At 48.0% G+C, this 24,333-nt stretch overlaps 1 protein-coding gene across 1 annotated transcript; it reads right to left on the bottom strand.

Annotated features, from left to right (window-relative positions):
* Positions 1–2,506: 2,506 nt before the first annotated feature.
* On the bottom strand, positions 2,507–18,985 carry LOC144099135 (piwi-like protein 1). Its single transcript, XM_077632271.1, has 6 exons — positions 18,782–18,985; positions 14,569–15,414; positions 14,055–14,195; positions 9,877–10,449; positions 8,436–8,819; positions 2,507–3,357 (listed from the first exon to the last, which is right to left on the bottom strand). Exons 1-6 carry the CDS (start codon positions 18,983–18,985, stop codon positions 2,905–2,907), a joined length of 2,601 nt encoding a protein of 866 aa, XP_077488397.1. The 3' UTR covers positions 2,507–2,904.
* Between the last annotated feature and the right edge of the window lie 5,348 nt (positions 18,986–24,333).

Raw genomic sequence — 24,333 nt, 5'->3', positions numbered from 1 at the left:
GTTTTAGGCGGCTTTTGAACACTTCACTTTCCTATCTCATTAAGCACCAGAGCTACTGGTATCATGCAATACAGTAACACTACACAACACGAAGCGAAGAGCCCAGCCACGCAATGTTTGCATAGACAGCAGCCAGGAAGCTAGAGTAATTGTCAAATGCCAATGCTACATCAATGAAGCGCAAGTGTTCAAGCTTGAAACTTAGTATGAATTTTATTGAACACACTGTAAGTTACATCCAAAAGAAACTGTTTGTCCAAATCATCAGAAGTGCACAAAAGTAAATTCAAGCTGGGTAACTGCTACATATGTATGATATCCCAAATAAGAAAATAACATCATGCAAGAAGCAGTTCACTGACATAAGCCCAACTTCTTTTGATACCAGTTAAACAACCTTCAATGCTTTTACACAGGAAAAAGTGAAAGCTACACACATGACCTCACACTGCACCCGATATAACACAAACTCGGTAACTGCCAAGCTTGTTAAAACTTCGGAAAGCACATGAAAAATTACGCCATACACCCTTCAATGAAATAATGCACACCTTCTATAAATCACGTAACTGCAATTTTGGCATATTCCAATTCTAGTCAACACCCTTCTTTCCAAAGCAATTAGCATTTTTAAGTTCTTATAATCTGAGACTCTATTTCGCATACAATGCATGCGACTGAGGTTGGTTGCTTAGCTTCTAATTTTAATACTTAATGCTCAGAAAATCCCCTAAGCCAAAACTTTTTAGATCCCTATGTTACATAGCTGAGCTTCCATTGCCATCTGCCTGCTCCTCCAGACATACTTAGCCCTTTTGAGGCAAGAGCGTTGAAACCGATGTCGTAAACTAAGTCGTTAAGCTGAGACATCGGGGAAATGTCATTACATTCGAGATGTAAAAACCTGGAAGGATTCGGGGAGCTTTCTTGAGCATACCATAATGAAATTACGCAACTATCCAAGCCAGACCAGCAGCACTGTTTTTCATAAAGATGTTTGCAGTCGCAATTCAAATCAAAATATCTAAAGACAATGTACATCTATGCAGGATAATTCATTGCCCACATGCTGCATGAAAAAAACTCCAAGCCAAGCAATTTCAGTTCCTTAGACTGCTTAATGTAGCACCATTCTTCTGTTTTGAAGGCCGAGCTTCCGCTGCCGTCCGCCTATTTACTCTCACACATGAAGTTAACCCTCTTGAGTGCATGAGTGTTCCAAATGGTCCCTTCAACTATGAGACTAAGCAAAGCAGCAAGCAGAGAAATGGGATTTGTTGTCACATTCTCATGCAGGAACTCGCAGGCTTCAGGGGGCTTTATTTACAAAATGGTAATGGCACAATTTCTTCAACCAAATCAGTTTCAGTGAAGTTTTTGTGACATTTACAAAAACAAACTTCCAATACAAATTTAAAGCAAACTAACATTCAAAGACAACAGAACAAAAAATTGCGTTAACAACTTCTGAAAGCGAACCATATGACAACATTGACATACAAAAAGTTTCAGTACAACTTCAAAGCAAACCTATGTCTAAAGACAATGCAAAAACAAAAAACCTGCTTGCACAACTTTTGAAAGCAAATAAACTGACAGCATTTTTTTAAGCCTGACCATATTTATTGGTCTTTCATTACATATAATGGAGGAGATAAGGCAAAAAGCTGCGTACGCAGCTTGACTAAGCCCTTATACCCTCAAAGGCAAAACAGTAGTGAACACAGACCGAACACCGATCAGAAACTAGTAACAAGGAATAATGAAGACAATAGTTACAAATGTACAATAGATTCAAGTATCTGCGCAAAAGAAAAACAAATTTCGGTTAGGAGCAAACACAAAATGCAGTGATAGGCCAAGTCTACAATGTACACAATCAAGAAATTATGGGTACGGAAGGAGCATGAGTAGCACAGCATATTATGACGTGAAGCAATGAAGGTACATAAAAATGTCTAGCACATCATTTGACATAGGAAAACAAAGGAAAAAACGGTTAGGTTCTTACTCGCTGAGCATTAAAAATAGCGATAAGGACAAAAGTATGGTACAGCTGCACATTGCTTAAGATATAAAACTAATAAGGACATTACAAAAATAGTGTCGTGAATTATCATGAAGTTTTAACACGAATTCAAAGCAAAGCAACATGTAAAGACAACACAACAAACAAAAAAGTTGCTACGGCAAATTTGGAAAGAAAACCAAGTACTGACAAGAAAAGGCACACAATGAAGGGAAAAAGAAAAGCAAGAAATTAGAAAGTAAACCATTGGTGGAAAGAAAAGTGTTCCCCAATTTGTTGTGACATAAAGCATGTTGAACTAAACGAAAAAATAAAGCAGATTTAATTGAAGCACAATGCATTACTCACCATTTCCGGAGAAAAGAAAACAGGCTTTCAGTCACCTTAAGAGCTCACAGAGGTTTTGAAAATGAATCTTGAAAAAAGTAAAATAGGGACTCAAATTGCACAAAACATATCGAATTCATTGCTCTCCTACGGTAAAGCGCAAAACAATGTGCCATCTAGTACAGATGAACATTGAATCAGTGAGCTTTGCTGCCACGCAGCACCTCCTACAGCGAAAGCCTCAGGAATGAACCTTTCCACAATCATCTGACACGCCCTTCACATCGCCAGTGAGTTTTCACCTGAAAAATCAACCCCTACTAGAGAGCCATATTAAGGCTGAATCCCTCCCTGCTTCTATTAGACGCCGGCGATTCGTTCATGAACTGTCATAGGAACATGCGGTGGTCGATCACACACACCTGCTTAGCTTCTTTCCGTGCTCCTTAGATGCTGTGCGCAGGTGTCCAGATGGAGGCAGAGGGCGTAAACCTCCCTTCCCACCTTCCTCACACCGGTGAACGTCGGCAAACCACGAACGGTGCAGTTTAGAGGTAAAAGAGGGTAGAGGAGAGGCGCGGGTTGTGCTCCGCGTGCAGCGACTGGCCGGCCAGGAAGGCCAGCTTGTGGGCGTACTGGCACGGGGCCGGCACGCGGATGGTGCCCGGCCAGTTGAAGTAGAGGTGCGTCAGCTTGTAGGCCAGGCGCTGCATGTGGTCCGGCTTGAGGCCCGTCGTGTCGTAGACGACGTTGTAGTGGGTCGGGGCCACGGTGCCCTGGCGCACGCTCTGCGACACCAGGAAGAAGTCGTAGCGCTCGAGGCGCGTCACCTCGCTGTCGACCACGGTGCCCGGCGGCGGGTTAGTCACGTGCTCACGGCTCGGCAGGAAGAAGCGCGTCGAGATGCGCTTGGTCACCACCACGAAGGCCAGCTTGTGGTTCACGCCAGGGAAGAGCCCTTGCAGCGAGGCCACGATCGGATTGATCTCCCACTCCATCACCTGCGCCGCGCACACCCGAGACACGCTTCAGTCGCGCCCACTGCCGCCACCAGCACCACCTGCCAGTGCATTTCTGCTGACAGCAGAGGGCATTGGAACTTACCAAAAAGTGATTGGACGACTGGTGGCTCAAAACTAGAGAGGTGACATAAGGTTAAAAGTGCAGGACTGAAAACGGAGGATTGTGCGGCCAATTTATAACACAGTTAAAAAAGATTATAAGATCACTGCAGCACCCGCATTGGGGGAATTCGTGAGCAGACACCTCCTCGCCCCTCTTTGCCACTCATTGCCTAAATTAAGCTTCATCATTGCCCATTTTGATTTTAAAAACTTTGTGCCACGCTTCGTTTCCAAATCTGGTGTCATGCGTCGCTCCGTCTCAAATTCCGGTTTTTCAAATTTGGCGGTACACATTAGCTCCGCCCATTTGCGGTGTTTTTGAATTTCGCGCCACTTTTGCCCCGGCCCCGCTCACTTTCTGAATATTTTGGCTCTAATAAATTACCCCACATGCACCTCATTATTTTCCCAAGAGATTTTTTGATGCTGAATATTTTTGGCTCTAATAATTTACCCCACATGCACCTCATTATTTCCACTGCGAGATTTTTTGATGCTGAACGTTGTCGTGATGACAAGATCGTAATGACACGAAACCGCGAAAAATGTCATGCTATTTTTACCCATTACCGAAAAAAACCGAGCCGGAGCCAATTGCGCATGCGCTACCCAGGGCTCCAGCTAGCGGCATATAGTAACCAGGAGCTTCACCAGGAGCTTTCACTCAAGCTGCAGTGGCAGCCATGTATGTGTAGATTGATGAAACGTGGTGGAATCGCGCGCGTAAGTCGAATCTGCTTATCGCGACTTGCTCGGGATTCCAACATCGAATTTACATGTTGCACATCATACAGCCTCTGGCATCTCATGTGGAAACCACCAAAAACATTATGCTAAAACTTTCGAGTACCGCACTGTATTGCCGCGAACCTGGTCTCCAGCAAGACGCGCATGCCTGTCACATACTTTCTAGCCATGATGACATCCTCATGGAAAATGGGCCGCCCACGCAGGTGCCATCTGCCAAATTTCAAATATCTGCACATTTTCTCATGCTATTCGGAACTTCCGGGAATCAAATCATTGCGTACGTACATGGCAGATGCTCAGAGCTCCAGCCTCTTGATTCCTAATCCTATTCTATTAGTGCGAAATTCAGCAAGCCTTGCGATAAAAAGTTACCGTCTTGAAGAAAGTCGAAGTTTACTGTGGAATAATAGCTTTCTGTAATCACTACAACGCCTCGCCAAAAAGTTAAGCGTGGTCCACTACTGCACTTTCCTGCTTCATCACACTTGCAACACGCAGGCCGCATCATCTCCAGCGGACACGAAATGTAAAAATACCCGCGTAGTTTGCAATGTAAATGCAAGTTAAAGAACAGCTTGTAAATATGAGCCACCGGTGGTCTAAATTATCCTCGTGCCCTCCACTACACCATATCTCGCAGCTTTCATGCAGCTTTGGTACGCTCAGTGCCAAACGTTTTTAGACGATTGAGTATACATCTCGTTCGGTCGAAAAGGCGTCGTCGTATTCGGCCCCTCGTGTCGAAAATATTTGGGGCTGCGTAAAACATATCTTACCGTGCCAAGCGTTTTCCGCACAATGTTCCGGATTGTCTCTTATGATTCAGCGTTTCGCGAAGCATAAATGTACTAAGTTCGAGCTTAGCTCGCGGCAGGAATTATACCCGGCGTTTTATAATCGGGCTGTGTAAAAACTCCTATCAAGCCAATTTGCGGTTCTACCGATCGACGATTCACTGGTGTGGGATAGGCGATGAGGAGTTAATGAAATAATTGAGTTTATTTGAAAAATTGGTATATTAAAGAAAAGAATAAAATGTAAGAAGCGGTGTTCAAAGACGTCAAATTTCTCTGAATGATCAGCTAATGCTTGACAATGCTAATTAAGACAATATAGGATGTGTAATTGATCAATTATTTATCTGAAACAATTGAAAAATAAAAAGGCGTTCAAAGGTGTCAAACTGCTGAGAATGGAGAGCCTAACAAACTCCGCTGTCGCGTTACACCGTTAAAGCGAAGCTTACGTGTCCTCTCCAATTTTTTTAATGTGATAGAATTAAATGGGCCATGAACGGGAAAACTCGCCAGCAGTTGTCTACGTGAAGCACCCACCTTAAAGGGGCTTCCCTCTCTCCACCCTCCACCTGTCAACTGTCCCCTTGCAGGGGAGAGGAGCAAGACGTGGGTCGATGAATGAGGATAAGCAGCAGACCCATGCTCAGAATACATAGCCTAACAAAGAACGGTGTGTGCGAAATTGAAGCTTCCTGGATCCACTCCTTCTGGCATAGGTCGGGAAGAACAACGTGGCTCTCCACCGGTGGCTCTGTTCGAAACGGCCACCTTCCTGTGTAGAGGTATTCCTTACAAAAATTTCCTTTAGACAATCAATAGACTGACCATAGACTTTTGTCTATAAAGTCTATAGACTGGTTATGGACAAATGCTATGGCCTGTTCATAGACTTCTGTCTATAATGTCTATAGACTCTGTGGACAAATGCTAGAGAAAAGTCTGTAGGCAATATTAATCATATAGGCAGTCTATACACATTCTATATGTTTATGACCATACACATTTAGTTGACTTTTTTTCTGTAGACTGCCTATAGAGTATGAATAGACAAAACATATATATCTTTAGGAAACAACAGTCTCTATAACATGTTTATAGACTATCTATAGAAAATTTTTGTAAGGGATATCGCATAACCACTCTCGCACTGCGCCGGTAGTGGTACGAGGACTCGCCGCAATCTCAGATTTTGCGTAGAAAACAACTGGAGTAGACTTGGTAGTGGAAGTCAATGGACTCAGAATTGGAATAGAAATATAATTATAATAAAATGAAAACAGAAATATACTGGTGAGGCAAAGAAGAATGCTGTCATATTTCCTCACTCCAACTGATCGCTCCAAAATGTTTTTTTTTCTTCCCAGCTACGAAACACGCTATAGCAAACATTTATCAATAACTTGAAGTTTTACAGAGCCAATATGACGAAGTCTGTCTCGCCAGGTCATTTTAGCAACCCGCGAAATGCTTGCCGAGATGCAATGGATCGTCGCGCCCATGTATTTATTACCAGTGATGACAAACGCCACAAAACAGGTCAATCATGTTATTATCTAGATAGATGGTTAGACAAATTCTTTCTGCGACGTTAAATGGCCTGCTCAGGCGGGAGAGATAAGATGATGGGACGCCAGCACCATACAAGCAAATTAGTTTTTGAGGCCATACGGTGCCATGTACCAGGCCATAGTCACGCCTTCGAAATTCGATTTTCTGAAAGTGCAAACAGAAGGTGGGTGTGCTTCTCGACCAGTAAATGTTGAAAACTCTTAAGAACTGACACCCCCTGCCAAGAACTCCTGCTGACAGTAGTAGACTTTCGATGTATTTCTGCTGAAAGTCGAGAGAAACTCTACTGAAATGTTTTGAGGGGATGACCTTAGCATCGGCCAGCTACGTATCTCTCATTGAGCCTATCCGAATAACCACAAAAGTTATGTAGCAAGCGATTACAATTTAGCTAGGCAGCTTATCTGTACACCTGATTCGCTTGTATTTGGATGTTTATGGTTCATGGATTACATGGGTTTAAGGTAACAAAGAGAGTTACGCTAAGAGGGACGCCATACTGAAGGGCTCCGGAAATCTCGCATGTTCGCCACCACTGCAGTTACAGCGCAAAATGCCTGCACTACGAACCTTAATTACACTACTCATGCACCTACATTATTTGACTATATTTACATAATACTGCAGATGTCGAATGGTCCAGGAAGGATGGGCAAAAACTAGAAAGATTCGGCATTCGTAAAGCCAAGAAATAACATTACAGTTCAATGGTCACGGTACAAATATTGGAGAGAACATTTAAGCTCCGCCTTAACGATATGACGCGAAAGCATAAAAGGTTGATTCCCATATATGCAGAAGGTCATTTTATACTTTCATAGAAACATGGCACTCCTCATACCCATCCTGGCGCAGTGGTGCAGCGGTTAAGCAGTGAGAAACGTGGCTGCGCCCTTCTGCGCCCCATGTTTCTCTTTTCGAGCAACCAATCATTAACTGCCATCTGCGATGATGGGTAGCTTGCTCTTTATCCGGTAGGCAGGTTGCGACGACGCCTCAAGGCCACGTGAACTAGATGGCCCACCTGCCTCCTGGGTTGCTCTGTGGGCACCACCTGCCAGAGTCAGGCTCGTGACTTTACTTACGTTTGTCAAGGACGCGTCCGTATGCAATGAAAGTCAAATTCACCAAAACAGTTACCACGTGACCACGGTACATTACAGCGAAAGTGTGTGCGTAGCGCCCGAATAGATACCTATACTTTCGACTCATTATATAAGTGCTAGTATTGCGCCATCATTTGAATACATTCTAGGGGCCACCAGCTTGATGGAGAATGTTAATAGTGGTGCCAAATGACGACACATTCCGGAGGACAAAACTGAAAATTGAGGTGAAGCCCAAAACACGTGCGAGATTCGCAGCGACGACCTTCTCGTCCCAAACCGTACAGTCCAAGGATGTTCAGGCGACAATTGCGGCCGAACCGCCTGTCGGAAGGGGTCCCGGTTGGTGTCAAACGATTCATCCTGTTGTACTGCACACGTTTAAATATTCATTATCTCACATAACGAGGAAATATACCTGATATAGCGAAACTGGCTATAAACTGCAACAGTAGTGCAAAATCCATGAGGTAGACGGCGCTGCTTGCGTCTCAGAAGGGATGTTTCCGGAAACGAAACATTCGCGAACGTTCGTATTTACTCTTAACGTTTGCTGAGCACGCCGATGCAAATACAGAGCTCCCGTTGCTAACACCTAAAGTCGAACACTGGGGCAGCGTTGGCGGAGAATGTTTTCGCTCACAACTATAACGCCGGGTGTCCTGGGTAACGAGGCCCCTGACGCTGTCGCGTTAAAACTGCAGGTAAACAGAGTACCACGATAAACGCTCACCTGGGGGATCTGTCCGTCGGACACCCCGTCGCGATAGAAAATGATGCGGTCGGGAGAGGCACCATCGTTGCACTGCGAGTACTTGCGCAGTGCATCGCGCAGCAGCGAAGGGAGTGATTTGGCCAGCCCCTCGTGGGTGTCGTGGAAGCAGACGCGCTGGTACCAGCGCGTCAGACTCTTGTTAATGCTGGCCACGAAGGCACCCGCAGAGCGATTGGGCGTGCTCGAGTCTGGGTAGGTGTCGTAGCCGATCACCATGGTGCTGACCAGCGGGATCTCCAGGCACCAGGCCTCGCAGCCCAGCTTGCAGTTAAGCTGCACCGCCACCTTGGTGGCCACCGAGTGGATGTTCCTGCGGTTGCCGATGGTGCGAGCGAGGATAACCTGGAAAGTGTACAGAAAACAATGAGGGCCATCGTCACCATTATGCACTGTACTGCATTTGCCATGACTTTGCTTTCCTCAGTCTACTTGCCTTATCTGACCCTACAACTCCTTGCTACGTTAACACTTACATACACGTCGACCAACTTTCACACCTAGACAACCCTCGCATCGTTCCTGGCGTAAGTGTTTACAGCGCAGGGAAAAGAGGCAACAGCTAATCTTGTATCGATGTCCGGACCCCGTAGAGTATCTGTTACGGGTCCAATTGGACTTATTTTTGGAAATGTGGCGGAGAGTTTGAAGGATCCTTCACTCCCAACACCGGTTGGCCCGGTATGGCACTACCTCCGGGATCGCCCTTGTCTTTACCGCGTCTTTACTATCCTGTCTTCCTATCCCATCTTTCAACTCTCCTACTATCTGCACGTGGTAGCGATTGTGGCTCGGCTTGAGCCAGTGAGCAGGCCTGTGCAATTTCCTTTTCTTTCTTCCTGGCAACAACAGAAAGACAGATCATCTTGACAGTAATACAGATTACAGCACGACCAACTGGACAGTGAAGCTCTTGGCCAGAGAATTGCTCGGTGCTCACCACGTGAAACGAAGTGATTGTTCTCTTTGCGCACAGCGTTCTCGCCAGTTATGGCCCATTGGAGCCTCCATTTATACAAACGAAACAAACCGAAGAACAACTGAAATGAGCTAATTCTAAATTATTTGAGTCCTGAAAAAGCACACCACACCATTTCCCTATTTTCCTTACAAAGGGCAAAGGGAACACATATTCCAACTGATTGCAATTGTGTTTCAAGAAAGCTGGGCTCGGTGCTCTGTAATGATCATAATAATACAATCAAATACAATATACAGGATGCCAGAGTTCTGCAGAAAAAGCTGTCATGAAGACCACTTGACGAAGCCACAGGCCTCCTGTACACTGGTCATCTTACAGTATACAAAAACAGACTCGTGATAAGTCTTGAAAGTGAATCCAGAGTTTTTACTGTATCTCGCTCCCCACTTCGGGCGACAAAGAACAATAGCCTCGGCTGACCTGTGTGTGGAGGCCGAGGTCGACGCAGGCCTCCTTCTTGATTATGTCGTAGCGGTCCTTTCGGCTGTTGGGAAGCACAATCAAAGCCAGCTCAATATTGCCCCCACTGGCAAGCTGGCGCAGGGCATACACGAAGCCTGAGGGCCGGTCGTCGTCCAGCAGCACCAGGCGCGGTTGCCTGATCTTGACGCCCATGGGCGGGCACACGGACATCAGGGTGCGCACGAACTGTGTCACGTTGGCCTCCTCGCACCGGTGGCAGAGGACAATCCACGACTCGACGGCGACGGCCACGTGCAGCGGCCGGTCGCGCGTCTCGCGCGAGAAGTCGGCCGTGGCCGCGCTGTAGCGGTACGTGTTGCTGCCCTGCATCACCTTCTCGGGCTGCAGCACGCGGGCGTCGATTTTGACGAGTGAGTCGTCGAATCGGATACCCCAGCGGTCCATATCGTTGCGGATAGCCTCGTTGTTGTTGATGCGCTCCATGAACACGAGCAGGTTCCGCCAGCGTTTGGAAGGCTCCACGCGTGTGTGCTGAGCCATGTCCCGCATCACGGTCACGTTGGCCCGCATCTGCGAGGGAATTATGGGCCCATTAGACAGCAATTGCGGTTTGCGGTCTATGGCCGCCCCTAAGCAATTAACTCAGGCTATGAGGGACGCCGTAGTGGAGGGTCTTCGGATAATTTCAGCCACCTTGAGTTCGTTAACGTGCGCTGACAATGCGCGGTACGCGAGCCTCCACAAATTCGCCTCCATCGAAATGCGACCGCTGCGGCAGGGATCGAGCCCGTGTCTTTCAGGTCAGCAGGCGAGCACCATAACCAGTCAGCCACGCGGCTTGCGGACAGCGGCACTTCTCTGGGTAGCTCCAATGGTTCAGAGTTCGCCAATGATTTTCGGTCGGGTCCCGGAAGGCCCGTATACCCATTATATTCTAAACCAGTTTTAAAAATAGCGCAAACTAGATTTTGTAGGAGCACATATGTACTCTTAGCGACCACGACACAGCGCTGGGTCCGTATTCTGCAAGTTGCCACCAAGTGCATACAACCATGTGGGCATGGCTTAAACTGGGCGCACTTTATGGTTCTACAAGGGACGTAAAAGATGCTGACACCTTCCCGTCCCCAAGACCGTTGCTCCAAAAACGTTTGTAGCGCCTTCAAATCAATTGGGACCAAAACCTTATGAAGAAGATGCACAAACCCCCAATTCAGCTTTCCATCCTTTCAATAATAATTTCAGGTTTTCAGTAGATAAAAAGTCCTATGCATTTTGCAGTACCATTTCGTAATGCAGTAAAACCTTGTCAAGTCAGCTCAGGGTGTACTCGCATGAGCAATACGTGTGCTTAGGAAGTTGCAGCACGATATTTCCCGCCTCCGCTTCCATTGAGCCTCATATATTGATGCCCGATCACGGCGCAGCGGCTTATCGTGAACGTTTCGGTTAACGCGTACCAATCACGGAAAACGCTGAAGGAATATCTCGTAGCACACCCACGAGTACGCCACGCATTGTAAGGAAGCAAGCTTCACGGGTAATACGTCGATACGGATACAGCGTAGCACGCTTGAAGCTACTGACAGACTCGGAGAGCGAGCACTTATGTGACCTAACAAAGCACCTCTCCTTCGCCCGAGGGGTGGGAGGAAAGAGAGCGAAGCTCCGGATGCTTACCACCGCGGAACATAACGCCTGCGAAGTGCTCGTAAAAGTTTATATTGGAGGGGTACTCTAGAAACTGTCGCCTTTTGCTTGCTTAGAGAGAGACAGTACATTTGAGGCGTCAATACAGCGTTGTCCGATAGGGACACTGCTGCCTCTGTCGAAACGCCATCGAGGAAACTTAAGACGGGCTTCGCCTGTTCAACCAAAACGGCGGCCGATGCCGAGCAGAGAAATCAGCCGGCGTCTAGTGGGGAAATTTAGAGCCGATTGAAACGCCCTGGAAGATGCGCTAGAATAGTCTCGATGCATATAACAGAATAACGAATTTATGTGGTCATGCGCGAATAAAAATGACGGAGAATTTTCGCCTAAATTCTATAAATGTGGAAAAGCAGAACTGCGTAAACCCTAGCCACTCAGATGCAACTGCATGAAAAGACACGGCACGGCATGAGCGGTTGCTCATGTGACTCCGACCCTGATGGCTGTCGCGCGCTGTGAGCAGGGACGGCGGAGCGCGCTGGTGACGCTTTATGCCTGAGAGAATTGGCCAAGCGGTGGCGCTAGGTCTGTAAATGATAGCGGCACCGTCGGCAGTGATGGCACAAAGCCACAAACAGCGCAAGATCTTGCTCCAGGATAACCCATCATAATAGTGTTTCCAGACTAAAACGGAAGAGTACGGTATTTGGGGTTTAACATCCCATAGCAACACAAGCCATGAGGGATGCCGTAATAGTGGGATTAAAATAATTTAAATCACCTGGGTGTCTAACAGCGTCCGCGTGTTCCATCCTTGATGCCATAACCCTAATATTGACGCAGTACAAGGGCAATATGATAGTAATATCACGTAACCTGAAAAACACGTCAGGTGTCGCCACGCAGCTGTCACGGCCGCGTTTCGGGCTGGAATCAATCGGCGCGTACCGAAGTGAACCTGCCCGTTCCGTGGACACTTTCGGAATACACCCTCAAGTGTCCACGCCACGAAGCAAAATATCAATCGCAAATTGAGGGAGTTTAAGCTCCGCATTTAATGTCGACCACCCGGGATTCTTTAACGCCCTCTCACATCGCGCAGTACATGGACACGTTCCACGTTTCGCCGACATTGAAGCGCGCAGCCTTGAGGCCAGGTCTTAGGGCTCAGTAGCCGAGCGCTCTAACCACAGGCCAACCGCGGAGGGTGGGGTAGCATAACATTCACAGCAGACGCACTCTACCCTAAACAGGACGACTGGTACTTCAGCAGAGCAGACCGGCGCATTCGATAGACGACATCGCGAATGACGGTGGCAGATGGTAAAAATGAACTGCGACAGCTATGTTCCCGTTGTCCCGAGCGCTCTCCTGGCTCTTATCCTGTAAGCAACTGGTGGCACTTATTCTATAAAAGCTCACTAAGCAGAGCTACCCTGAAAAGCTTAACCACTTAATCAGCGAAAGCTGTCATTCCTTTCGTTTAGCTCTGCATTTGACCCTGGAATCTACTTTGTCAATCATAAGCGGTAGAAAAATGCGGTTTTCCTCCGTTCCAGGGCCCCCTTGCGACCACTGGCGTTGGCCGGTGGTTCTCACAACCTTCTTTGCGTGACAATTCAAGGAGTCGCAGATAAAAAAGGGATATTCTCCTCACTGCACTGTGGAGCCGCTCACTCCATTGTCATGAGAATCGGCCGACGCTGTTGGCTGGAAGGAAAACCTTTGACGGGCAGAAGCCGCTTCGTTCTTGAGGTGTATCCGACTGCAGCCGTGGTCATATGAATAAGTGAAATCTGATCTAGCGACCTATCACCTCCCACATTCTCTGCCGTTCCTCTCCTACTTGCCCTCCTCCTCTCCGCTTATGCGAAAAGCTGGATTTCCCTCCTTGCAATCCGCAACCTGTCAACTGTGTTAAGCAGGTAACAATTGAATTGAATTGCATTAAGCTCCTAAGGCTGACGCTGTTGTAGATCACGCGGTAGAATGCAGGGCTTTATGGCCAAACTACATCTATATATCACCTGCCACTTTAACAGCTGACGCTGGCAAAAAAGAGACAAACAGCCGTATACGTTTCGAACAGCCATATAGGCATTGTTGGTCTATAGTTCCTAGCTCTATGGCTGGAAGATTAGAATTGCCATGAGGTTTGTCATTTGACAAATTGACAAACGTTTAGGTATGCCGCGCATTAAAAGAGAACGAAGGTTGACTGTTACGCTGTTCAACATAGCACACTTTCCGCTTTCCGCACCGCGCCGTCACTGTAGAGCCCCTTTTCGTCGTGCCGCTGCACCTCATCCTCTACACCACACTGCGTAGTATTTGCAAGTATTCAAGCTCGCCGTGTGGCGCATCAATGCCCTGATCCCTCCCTCCTCCTCCTTAACCCCCCCCCCCCCTCTAGGCTGTGCGGACATCTACGGCCAAGTCACAAAAACAGGTGTTAGACCCATTATAAACAGCGGCCGCTGTAGAAAAGGTCAAACAGCACTACATTCGAACCAACTGCCTACCTCGTCAGTGAGTCCCGTCAGGACACACAGCTCCGGCACCAGGTAGATGTTTTGCGTGCGGCCGGCGCGCAAATCCTTTTCCTTGGGACGGCACACCAGCAGGGGCTGGCGCATGTCGCGAATGCGCTTCTCGTAATGGTCCTGCACAAGGCATCGCCCAAAGACAGACGGTGTCGGTCGTACCTGCAGCTATACTGCTCAGCGCACGAACTCTCACATACACTGGGCTTTGCAACACATGGATAAATGTTTGTGAGGCAACGAAATGATCTCAATAACAGATAGCTAGTTGTTTGGCACAGAAAAACGACATCAAAGGAAGGAAAACGTGATACAGTCAGAGGCGGCTGAGCCAGGTAAAGAGACAAAGTTGGAAAAATTCGGGGACCACTTCCGAGTGGACCCTCCTGGCATAATACATTGGAAGAACTATCTGATGTGATGATGACCACGCCATCAGTTAATTCACCACTTTGCACAGAACCTATAACATGGCACTAGTAGCAACACGTACCCGGTAGTAGTCGGCATATGTCTTGGGCCCCTCCTTGGTTTCAAAGGTGCAGGCCGGGTTCTTGTCCCAGTCAATGTCGTCCACCCTGTAGGTCTTGTTGTTGTAGGGTGTCATCACAATGCAGCCGGCCACCCGTTTCACGCACTCGTCCTTGTAGTTCGGGACGTGCTGGATCTGAGACATGAGGTCGAAGACGCTGTCGCGACGCAGCACCTTGTACAGCGTGTCCGTCACCAACATGACGCCCGACTCGTACTGACCGATGGCCGCGACGAGCCCCTGCCACAGCTCGAGCCCGTACTGAGGTATGCTCGCCACAGCGCGCCTGTCGAAGAAGTGCCGGTTGATCTGCACGAAGTCCAGGCGCTCCAGGTTGCGGCGCATCTGCGTGTTGAACAGGCGCAGCAGCTCCGGGTCTAACGGGGCCAGTTCCTGGACCCACTTGAAGCGGACGCAGGTGATCACGCCGTCGGTGCGCCGCTGCGATATTACCTCGGTGATGTCCTGGTCCAGCCGCTTGGGCGACTTCAAGTCAGACATGCCGTCGAACACGAGGCACTTATCGAACATGTGCATGAAGTCCACGAGCAGGGCGCGCCGCATGCGACTAGACTCCACCGTCGGCGTGAACTCCACGTGGTACTTGTGTATGCAGCATTGGGGCATGGAAAGCAGCCGGAAGTAGTTGGCCAGAACCTTAATCGGGCTGCCCGAAGTGCCCCTCTTGTTATCGATCTGCACAGGCCGCGTTTCGATGACGGCGAACTCGTCGCGGCGACGCCGGGTCTCTGGGCGGCCGCAGTCGCCATTCTCGGCCGGTGTGACGGCCGCTGCAAACTGGAACTGCTGCAAGCAGACATAAAGAGAAAAGGGGGGAGACAGCTTTGCACACAAAGCTGGCGCACACAATACGAATATACTTAAATTTACAAGAATGCACTAAATCTGCTTAAGAGCGCAATTACGAAACCCTTCCCCTGTCCTCTGTTTCTTCCCTCCATTTTTCATCCGCAGCGGTGGCTGAGCGAATAGAGCGCTCGATTATCTTGCCGGAGTACCCTGGTTCGATTAGTCATGGACAGTCGCGTTTCGGTGAAGGCGAAATGCAAAAGGCGCCTCTGTGCTGTGCGAAGTCGGTGCAAGTTAAAGATCCCAGGCTGGTAAATATTATTCCGGAGATCTCCTAATGGAACCTCTTACTTCCTTTCTTCTTCTACTCCCTCTATCACTTCCCTTACAGCGTGTTAGTGTGTGCGCCGATGTATGTGAGACAGTTGCTTCGTCATTTCATTATGTCAAAAATCAACTATCCCTCTATTTTTCAATATTTTTATTATTCGTCATTTCTGTTAACTTTTACTATTTCATTTTTGTAATTTTTAATTTTTGTTTTTATTTCTCTGTATATATTTTAACCATTTCTATCTTATTTCATTGCGTATACTTTAACTGCTTGTGAACTGTTGCGTAGCTTTTTACATTTATTTACCACACAACTTAAGATTGACAGTTCGTGCTAAAAATTTCCGTCCACGACATCCGTCCACGGCACTCATGAGCGAAGATAGGCTTACGCCTTAACTCATACTACTGTTGAGGTGATCAACGAGGTGATGTTTAATACTGCAACAACCCGTACAACCCTCACATCAGACACGCACAGATGTTAAAACACTCCTAATCTTTTTGACTGCCGGAAACAGGTCCGAGCAGTATGACTGCCAACCACATCAAACTGAGGCTCTAATACGCGAAAAGTGCCTACAGTGTGGGCATCTAATATTAAAAGGCTAAGAACAACTTTCTGTCGCAGCTGCACTTGTGCAGCCACCCTTCCTGAACAAGCGCCGCATCCCTGCACCCCGTGGTGCTACCACATCGGAGGGGACCACCCCCTTTCAATACAAGGTGCTCTGTCCGACAGCGAAGGACCGAGTTTGTATACAGGTGGCCTATAGTCACTGATGTCATCTTCGCTGAACGCTGGACCGTATCCTTGCAACCGACACCCATTTTGACGCGCAAAAGCCACAACCTCATCCTACCTCACTCCATAGCACTCCGGCCCCATCCTCCCCTGGACACAGATCGGAAGGGGCACCGACACTCGACCTGCCTCATACGGCAACTTGGGTCTTCCGTCATACAGAAACTTGGGCCAGACTAGAACGATTTCCACTGCAAATAACCTCACCGCAATCCCCTTCCCGATCACATCCAACACCCGCGCCGCGGAACAAGCGGACAGCAGCTGAGGTCTTACCATCCAATCCCACGTTCATTGATTGGAAAGCTCACCTTGTTCTAGTGCGGGAGGCCCAAGTCAACAACTGCTCAGCCAGGTGTCATCCTCAGCCAGGAACCATCCTGGCCCTCTCTCTGTCCTTGTACCACCCAAGCTAACTTCATCCAACCACCCTTCATCAAGTACTTGCCTCGAACAGCAATGAGCCGCATTTAAGGTGTGTTTGGCATCATGCAAACAACAAATTTCGTGCATAACGCAAGGCATAACCAGCCTGAAATCAATGGTCGCGAACATTCTCAAAGTCATCAATCCTCTCGTCTCCCGCATTTTCAGGAGGCGATCTATAATTTTTGAGGACACAGGAAATACTGCGATAGGAGGGCAATTTGTTTATGTAGTCACGCCGGCCTCCTTTATGTATAACTATGACTTTAGCTATCTTCATGCTATGAGTGAATTAAATCTTCCTTACACAGCAACAACTCACATGGCTCGCTTCTACCTAAACAACTTACACGAAGCTTCTCTCCACCTCCCCAGTCAAAATCAGACTACATGACAAAGGTCTCTTCCTACCTCTTACCTGCCTTCCTGGCGTTCTCCGGAAACGACAAATTGCATAATTATCCGGCGCCTTCCAAGGGACGCTTGGCTACTTCATCAATTCAGCCTTTCCCCATTCGATCTCTCTCATCACGTTACCAACCCCCGTCTCATCTAACCTGGAGTTTGTCCCCTCCCCCATCGCATGACATCAAGGCTAGACGAAGACAGGCGGCTTGTACGCGCGACACATCACACAACTCCATGCCGCAACCAGACGGTGGCGTACAATGAGGCGGTGGTCTTATATTCACACAGACTGGGCGCTACAACAAGCATTATGTGTACAGCGCCACACGCTCACGTCTCACATATACACCTCCAGCCCATACGGTCAATCTCCTAATGCTTAAAACCTGGAAACAACCCCAGCTGTGCACACCATACAGTCATTCACTCAGTTACCCCAGCATCAGTATACACAATATACACGGGCAATGTGGATATGCTATTCTTTGTCTTCCAAAGCGAACAATCCCGGCGGACCTATACGACGACCTCAGTGAGGCCGTGCATACCCCCGGCACGGTGACAGTTAGGCCGATTTCTGGCCATGCTGGGACCGCAGGAAAGGAGGTCTCTTCATTTTGCCCGCGAAAACATGGCAAAGGTGACATCTGCGCACCACGGCACCATCTTAGCGTAGAAAAGCTCCATTTCCAGTTGAAGCATCTTCTCGTCATTAGATTAATGCGCTAAGACGTTTATTGTATACGGGCGAACTTTGGCAAGTTGTCTTCTTTGTCACCACTGTGAAATGGCGGATTGAGGGCCAACTGAGGGTTTATCTTTATTTCATTGTCTAGAGTTAAAGAATTTGAGAGCGACATGCATATGCGATTAGTTCAGAGCAACGCTTTTAAGTTCTTGAGTAGCACTACGACGCGAATCCCAGTTAACGGGCCTTTAACAGGTGTTGTTATAAATTGACTCCGATTGCATATTCTTCCGCTCTCTCAATACTTTGCACATTCCGCGTTCACCCTCCCCTGTCTACGGTAACAGCTCTTCGGACGGTTTTCCGGGACAGCCATATTTCAGTTGCGAATTACTACTACTACGACGCAAAACCCAGGAGTGCTGCCGCGGTGCCCAGTGGTTATGGAGCTCGGCTGCTGACCCGAAAGACGCGGGTTGGATCCCGTCCGCCATGGTCGAATTTCCATGAACGCGAAATTCTAGAGGCCCGTGTACTGTGCGATGTTAGTGCACATTAAAGAACCCGAGGTCGCCAAACTTTCCGGAGCCCTTCACTGCGCTCATAGCCTCAGGCGCTTTGAGACGTTAAACCACAAAGACCTTGGCCTAAAACATAGGCAACGGCCCTTTAAGATCTGTCGCTGTAAACAAGAGATAACTTACCTGCGGTACCACAGCTGAAGGGGCCATCGCCGCCATCTGCTGGAGGTGCGCCCCGTGTCCGATGGCCATGCTGTCGATGGAGAACGACAGGCCCTCCACGCTGTCGAGGGCGGGCATCGACGGCGCCACCGAAGGCACCGGCAAGGGCACCGTCGCAGGCCCCAAAACACCAGGCGTCCTTGGCAAAGCCGCTGGCGGCGCCATGGCAGCAGGAAATTGAGGCACCGTAGGTGCCGCCTGTGCTCCGGGCAGTACGACCACAGCCCGTGCCCTGCCGCGCGAACGGCCGCGAGCGCGACCGGCGGGCGGAGGTGCTTGATCGCCGGTCTTTCTGTCCATCTGGTGTAAAGAAATACGGAAACGAAGACATTGAGGGTGAAAAAGCGTGTGGACGGGGCCAGTGCAAAAAGAAAAGTCGTCGGAAGAAGACGTGTGTATTGCCTCTTGAATATAGCCAATGTTTTTGTTATCGTTAAACAGTTTGTCCCTGTGTGATTTTTCCGCTGTTATTCGAACCCCAAAAGTTTTAAAGTTCAGAGTTGTAGCATTATCGCTAGATTTAAAAGAAGCTACTAGATATACATTACATCTGGCTCCACAATACTCCGCTGAGCTACAGCGATGCCCGCTCAGTGCAGTGGTGTTTTAGACAAGTCAAGGGCGAGGCCGCTTAGGTATATATCCTCGCCTCATCGACTCGAAGCCTTCCGGCAAAGAACAAAGACACTATCGTCACTTTTAAAATGCAAGCAGGACAAAAGGACCATATATCGGGAGGCAACTGCATGGCACCAGTACACGAGCGCTGACGTTCAGAACACGCGTTTTTTTTCCTTCAAGGGATAACACAACTTGCACCTCATCCGCCGAGGTGGCTATGTGGTTATGGAGCTCGGCTAATGACGCAAATGACGCGGTTTCGATCCCGCCCACGGTGGTAGAATTTTCATGGAGGCGAAATTCTAGAGGATCGTGCTCTGTGCGATGTCATTGCACTTAAAGAACCCCATATGGTCGTAATTTACGGAGCCCTTCACTACGGCGTCCCTAATAGCCTGAGTCGTTTTGGGACATTAAACGCCATAAATCAAACCAAACCAAACCAACTTGCACCACAAAAAGGAATGATATTCCGTTCGATGAAGTGAGACAGGGCACAGCAGCAGAGAGGCAACAGCAACGAAGCTTACTCACGTGGCATCGCTATAAGGCCCGACCGAAATATGGCTTTTCGTTTGTGCCTTAGCTGATTTTGAATTGAGAAGAATATTATTTATGCACTACATGCGACGTTGCGTTCCGGATAATTTGGATGGAGGCACAACGCGACAAAGGCGTTAGCTGGGCGTTTAATTCCTTCCCTAACATGTATACCTCAACTGCTAAGTCACACACTAAGGTGCACAACAGCTTGGTGCTCCTGGAACGCTGCGCATCAGGGATCTGACAGTCGGCCATCGCTCTATACTAAAGATTTTTGTTCCACCAGCCGAAACATATAGGCATCCAGGCAATCACTGAAATGCACATCGAGGCTAATCGTTTCGGCGGATATCCTTCCTGTCAATTAATTACAACTGAATGGAGCAGACTGCGCATTTATACGTGTCTAGTTCGACGGCTCCTTCTCATTTCCACCAAGCGATGAGGCTCTGAGCTGCGCTTCGATAGCTCAAGTACGACAGGGCGTTGCTGCGCAAATACTCTTTTTCGCCTCAAATGAACACGCCCGGGATCCATGAGTGCTGCACGTGGCTCGCAGCTACGTATAGCGTCCAAGAGGCGTTTGAAGCACGTGGCAGCGTCTGACGACAAAGCTGCACGAACAGCAAGGCTCGGGGTGCTTGCAGTAGGTGACCAGGAGAGCAGTCTTCGATTGAAAGAACGCCAGCGACAGAGGACCGACCACCTCTGTTCTAACGACGTAGCCGAATTAAGTTAATGTAGCTTACAAAATAAAATCATTGGCCAACCAGCCAAGGCCCAAAGAATGTTTTAAGCAATATTGCGCATCGCGCACACACAACAAAAAACACTAAACGGGAAACCTCGGTAACTAGCGCATGTCCAGGAGCATCTACGCTAGCAAAGTAGAACGCGCAAACACACCACACATTCCGGGCTTACATAGGTATAATATACAACTGCATTATATATTACAGGCTCGCTGAATAGTGAGAAACAAATTTAACAATGCGGAACAAATAAATTGGAGGACGCTAAAGCTTCGCCTTTAAGAGCGGAACCCAACTGTGTGTTGCAGAGCTGCCAGGGAGTCCACGGAACGCCTTCGCCCGTTCGGTGCAACGCCATGCCCATGAAAGAAATGGCCCGGAGTCTCTAGCAGGCATCTGAAGAAAGCCCATCTGCCACCGAAAGATGCGAATGGGCTGCGGAAACGCTGATTCCTAAATTGGCCATTGTGCGTCTTCGTTGTGATTTTAGAGGAAAAGAAAGGCGTAGTAACTGCCTCACATACCAGTGGACACCTCAACCACGCCGTCAGGGAAGGGAGGAAGTTTGTAGTGACAGACAAAGGATATAATGGAGGTCTGCGTCCTTGTTGGCGTCGCATTTAACACAAGAGCACACGGACGCGATTTACATCAAAGGCGCTCGGGCGGTGCGAGCACCACGACATCGCAATGGTTGGCACCCGCACAAAACAGGACGCACGCAGGTCCGGCCACCCCTGCCTGCCCGTGTGCAAATCCCGAAGAGGTCGCGATGTGTTGCACCCACGCTGCCGCGCGCAGGGGCGGAACCGTCGTGTTATCACCGGGCGCAGCGTACGGACCAGTTGACGTCTTCAACGATTTCGTTTGCTGGTTCCCTAAATTGAAATCCACAACCCCTTTACGATGTCCGTCTACGTTATTAACTCCAGATTGGGGCAATTACCGAAGCCATCTACTACGGCGTCTCTCATAGCCTGAAACGCTTTTGAACGCCGAAATCCACCAACCCAAACTCAAACCGAACACGGTCATTATACCACCTATCATGCCTCACTGCAAGTTATTCGCATTTACTTCATCGCTATAACATAGATGGTGTCGCGTTAAAACAGCTCACGTGAGTAAATTAATATGCATTATAAAGAACAACGCGGTTTTTTTGGGGTCCCGCTTCAACATTTGCACACTCATAATTATTCACGAGGGCATCAGTACAAGAAGACACTTCACGAAGTCAGAGACCACACCACATTCACTAAGTCCACTTTCTATTCAGTTCGAACCAACGAGCCTTCGTAGCGCGTTTACGCGTACTTACCTCGCAATCTGAGAAACCTTGGTTCCATTCCCAGTGTCTACGCGATTTTTTAAGGCGAAAGCCTTTATAAGCTCGTGAATCGCCAGCGGGGATGTTCGCGGAAACATGTCACACTATAGCTGTCAATCAAACTAATCACGTCAGCATACTAAAACTGAATAAAAAGCGAAAACCTTAAAAATTAATGAAAATAAAAACAATAAGAAAAAGGAAATTGACAAACATAGGTAATAGAAATAAACAAAAAATAAAAAATTGAAATGCCAAATAGAAAATAAAAATTACAGAAAAAATTTAAAAATACAACTACTACTGCTGTGGTGGAAAAAACCCGCGTTTTAGAAAGTTCCATGCGTTAGCATTGTCTGCGCGTAAGCAGACTTAAGTGCCCTCAGGAATTTTTTATATGGAGAATCTCGCGTTTCATGTAACAAAGCCAACGGCCCACAACGCCCACTTTTCTTCGAAACGAGCTTTTTAAAGCCATCGCGTTCTTAACTCCGAACGCAACGGCACAACCAGCTAGGGGCATGCAGCGTTCGAGGCAGATATAGCGCGCGCAGTACTCGAACGCAACAACGCCAAAAGACAGCTCGATCCAGGGGTTTAGTCAACGCACAACAAAGCTTTCGGACATAAAACAACCAAGGTCACATAGCAAAAAAGTGGCGGAAAGCTTTCAAATTTCAGGAAACACTAAACTGACTCGCAGTTCTCTTCGCTCGTGGCAGTCGGAGGAGCTCGGCGTCCGAAATTGAAAATGGGCACGAAATTAGTCAAAGTATTCTAAAAAGACATTCGAAATTTTTGTCACACGCCAGGTACCAGCGCGTTCTATTCACAGCTGTCCACGGTTTTTTTTTGTCAAGGCCAGCAAACATCAGCGCATCGCCCGAACGTTAGTCTGAAGACCGTGCAACTCTAAGCACAACCCTCACCTTATTCAGCTTAAACTTGCACAGCTTCGGTTCCCGCACAACTGCTATTTTTTATGAACTGCCAGCACTTACCTTTTTTTATGTCAAGCGTTCGTTCTAGTAACTTCTCCAAGCTGATACGCCCAGAAAGCTATTATACGTCAGAGGCAAGATGAACGTCTCGGTTACTGCATCGTTATAATAAGCAGACAGCGAGGTTTAAAAGTAACTCGATAACGCAGAGTTGAAATGCGAAGTTTAAGCAAGCATACCGAAAGCAACATTTAGGCTCCGTGCACTCTTCGAACGCTCAGTCTTAGCAGGTCTGAGAGTATTCTCCATCAAGATCAACAAAACTTCCGACACCTGGGAAAGATTATGTAACTGAAAAATGCATTTTCACAATAATTAGAGGCTATCCCCCTCTTCTAAAACGTGCACAATTGACCCATTTGCTCGTTAAATTGCTTTTGCGAAGTCGCGCCTAAACGCATTCTACAACGCGGCCGGAAATTGCCAAACCCGTTGCGCCCGTATATATCATTCGAAAAAAAAACTTCCGATGTGCGGAATCGATCTGGATTTACAAATACCGAGGCAATACATCGCTACTGAGCTAAAAAAGAGATCCAAATTGCGAAAGAGCGTGATTATTACTTGATACACCCCGCTTGAAACGCGTTGTCAGGTCTAACGACAGATCTCGAACTCAATTCATTAGAGAAAAAAAAATGGTTGCCAAATTCCTCAACACACCACTAACATAAAAATATCGTTGAGACAGATGTGAAATAAAAGCACGGGAAGATATTGCGAAGCAGCAAATAACAATACTCACGGACCTTTGTGTGTCCAGTATCTGAGCTGACGAAGAGTCGGCTGTCGCTCCAGGGAACTCTGTGCAGTGGCGTCTTCTCGCTCCCTGCTCTCGGCGCGGAATGGCTACACACGTGGGCGAATGTCACGTGATCATGCTCGCGTGCAATTGGCGCGCCTAAACAAAAAAAAAGACGCGTCTGACATTCGTCCTATCGTCGCACAGATGCGCGCCGGGACGCCGTTGTTTGGATTCCAGAAAAATTGAGATTTTAGAGGGAAATTACTGAATATTTCACGGCCGGTGGGTCCCTTGAGTGGCAGCATCATTTTTTTAAGCGAAAGCGTTCCCACGCCCCTCCGTAGCCCCTTCCCCGTGTGCGATTCGACCTTGAATCGATGAGAAACCACCTGACAGCTATGATGACAATCAGCCGCCGCCGAAACCGAGCGCTGGTCTGTTTCAAAAGCCCGTCGGGGTTCATTGTGCTCATTGACGTCGGCGTCGACAGCGTTCTAGGTTCCGATGAATTTGGGAGAAGT

Source organism: Amblyomma americanum, chromosome 1, assembly GCF_052857255.1.
Source record: "Amblyomma americanum isolate KBUSLIRL-KWMA chromosome 1, ASM5285725v1, whole genome shotgun sequence".
NCBI lineage: Eukaryota > Metazoa > Arthropoda > Arachnida > Ixodida > Ixodidae > Amblyomma > Amblyomma americanum.
Note: the sequence above shows the minus strand (reverse complement) of the source record. Positions and strands in the feature narration are given on the sequence as shown.